At 41.1% G+C, this 2,500-nt stretch overlaps 2 protein-coding genes across 2 annotated transcripts in view; both read left to right on the top strand.

Moving 5' to 3' along the window:
- The window catches only part of LOC139667425 (mitochondrial carnitine/acylcarnitine carrier protein), a 7,835-nt gene extending 7,609 nt beyond the window's left edge, over positions 1-226 (top strand). Inside the window, exon 9 of the mRNA XM_071546877.1 lies at positions 1-226. This exon is cut by the window's left edge and continues 331 nt beyond it. The gene's annotated coding sequence lies outside the window, so the exon portion shown is untranslated.
- A 493-nt stretch (positions 227-719) lies between these two features.
- Positions 720-2,499, top strand: LOC139667426 (tafazzin-like). The gene is made up of 4 exons (XM_071546878.1): positions 720-754; positions 1,934-2,080; positions 2,239-2,367; positions 2,450-2,499. Exons 2-4 carry the CDS (start codon positions 1,972-1,974, stop codon positions 2,497-2,499), a joined length of 288 nt encoding a protein of 95 aa, XP_071402979.1. The 5' UTR covers positions 720-754; positions 1,934-1,971.
- The last annotated feature ends 1 nt before the right edge of the window (position 2,500 follows it).

Genomic DNA, 2,500 nt, shown 5'->3' with positions numbered 1-2,500 from the left:
TGCTGAGCCTTTTAACACTTTTAAAGTGATTTTTGTAATGCTTGTTAACTGACAGATAAGAAATAGTAGTAACTTAATGAAGATTAAAGATTTTTTTGTTTAACCTACAACCTCTGACAAGCCTCAGAAAATACTGAGGATGTATCTTGAAGTGAATAGGTATCCTTGGCCTGTGTAAAGGTATGGGGGATTTTATAAGCTAAGCGTTGCTGAATAAAGTGTTATTTGCCAAATAAATGGTGTAAGTGTCCAATGCTTACCAATGTAATGCTGTCTCAGTTCACTAATTTGCAGGATTAATAAATAGGCCAGGTCAACACTCTTTCTAAGAGTAAATAACTTAGTAGAACAGAATATAGTAGCCTACTGCCGTTTGATATCAGTGTTCAAGTAAACACACAACTAAATCAGAGTGGAAATAACACAAACCCAATAAACCCAAGCTACTCTATCATGACAGGTCCAGGTAGCCTACTATTTTTAAGCCTACTTCACCTTTGGCACACTTAAAGCATCCATTACCCATAGATCAATGTTTCAACACGGAAGCGGGTTGTGCGCCAGATAAACAGCGACTTGACGAATTAAGGCCAAGGAGGTTCTAAGGCGGAAAGCAAAAGCGCGTTCACTGCAAGCAGCCTGTTGTGCGAATACTAACTTTTGAGGTCCTAATCCTAAAAACTACAATGCCCACAATTCAGTGCGCGACTTTCCGTTCCGAGGTCGATGACCACCGACTGTCAGCTGTAGAAAGGTGAGGTGGATATCACTCTTTGATCTTGTGATGTTGTCTGTACTTCCCAAGTTACAGTATGAGTAACGTGTTGAAATACATTTGATGAGACTGATGTAGATGTCTGGAAAAAATATTTTAGATAAACGACAGTAAGACCGTTTGTTTGCTAATTTGAGTATAAAAGTCATGCTGCAGAACATACAGAGGCACATTAGCGTTAGCAAAATTGAAAGCCCGTGTAAATGGTAACTGCTATAGCTACTTTATTGTTATATGGGCAATTCACCCTTGATTAATAGTTGATGTATTTGGTATTTGCAGGGTGGTATAGCCCTGCTTTTGCGGCAGTAAACTTTGGCTAGTAGCGAGCTGGCTAACGTTAGATAGCTAACCGGGTTGAGGCTGAATGGATGGTTTGTTATGATTTCTGAAGCGAATGCCAACGTTGCACGTGCTGCCATATAATGCCAGCAAAAGCAGAGGTTGTTATTGAGAATATGAGGAGTGACTGATTCAATTATTTGGACAAAAAGTCATGCGCAAGCCTCATATTCCACCAAACGTGGAAACAACACATAAGAAGAGACTGAACGCCTTAGTATGGATTTAGCAAAGTTCATATCGAGTTTATATCATGGGATGTGTGGCTTCGTCCAGGGTTTATTTCCTGCCTGGACCACTGAATCAAACTGGCCTGTTGGCTGTTTTACACCATTAAATATTTTACTCTCCAGTGGAATATATGACCTAGCTGGCTGGCTCTAATTTGCCTCTCATTTGCCTCTCTTTACTTCAAATTCAGTGTAGTTTTCGTTAGTTGTCATTGTGGGTTTGATAGTTTTATTTCAGTTTTACAAGTGTTTAGTTATGGTTTAGATTGTTTTTAGTTTCAGTAATAGTTTTGTTGTTTTGCCCAAAATTCATTCCCTTTTTTACCCTGCACATAAACAAAAAGACACATTTCACCTATATGTTTAATTTCTTTTAGTTAGTACACAAGTTTTAGTTAAAATGTAGTTTTTTCACAAAGTCTCGTTTTTGTTTTTATTTCAGTTTATGACAGTGTTGTTTAACACCTAGTTTCGTGCATGGCAGGTGTTCCTATGGATTTGGGTTGTGCGAGATGTGCTTTCTCTGTATTTCACGGGGAACTGTGTGTGTGTGTGACCTGCTCTTGTTCTGTGTGGGCCGTGCCAGGTTGAGGTGTGTGGATGTAGTGTCTGTGGCGTGCTGTGATGCCCCTGGAGGTGAGATGGCCGTTCCCACAATGCCCTCCTCTGGCTTGGAGGATCTCCGGCTCACTGGTCATGGGCATGGTGGGCTCCTACTCCTACTTCTGGACCAGTAAGTTGGCACACACATACATACACACTCTCTCAAAAACCAATGAGGATACACTCCCTCGCTGCCTGTTCATTAACACACAGGTTTTCAGCCTTTTTCTCAGTTCACTCCTCTGTTTCTCACTTTTACTGTCTTTTTTTCATCTTCTCCGTCCACAGAGTACATGAACTACCTGACGGTTCATAACCACGAGGTTCTATTGAACCTGGTTGACCAGCGTCCCTCCGACACGCCCCTTATCACTCTGTCCAATCACCAGTCCTGTATGGACGACCCGCATATCTGGGGTAAGGACAGATACACACGATTTGAAAATACACAGAAATTATGGATAGAAAATAGTGAGATATCCAAGTGTCTTTGTGACAGGGGTCCTGAGGTTCAGACATTTATGGAACTTCAAGAAGATGCGGTGGTGAG

The sequence above is a fragment of the Centroberyx affinis genome, unplaced genomic scaffold (genome assembly GCF_046629955.1).
Source record: "Centroberyx affinis isolate AG114_WGS23_722 - 3 ecotype Tasmania unplaced genomic scaffold, CSIRO-AGI_Caff_v1 ptg005521l_1, whole genome shotgun sequence".
In the NCBI taxonomy this organism is placed as follows: domain Eukaryota; kingdom Metazoa; phylum Chordata; class Actinopteri; order Beryciformes; family Berycidae; genus Centroberyx; species Centroberyx affinis.
Note: the sequence above shows the minus strand (reverse complement) of the source record. Positions and strands in the feature narration are given on the sequence as shown.

Coding starts and splice junctions, on each gene's coding strand:
- LOC139667426 (XM_071546878.1), top strand. CDS start 1,972: ATGCCCCTGGAGGTGAGATGGCCGTTCCCACAATGCCCTCCTCTGGCT. Junction 2,081..2,238: donor CTACTCCTACTTCTGGACCA/GTAAGTTGGCAC, acceptor CTCCGTCCACAG/AGTACATGAACTACCTGACG. Junction 2,368..2,449: donor GGACGACCCGCATATCTGGG/GTAAGGACAGAT, acceptor TCTTTGTGACAG/GGGTCCTGAGGTTCAGACAT.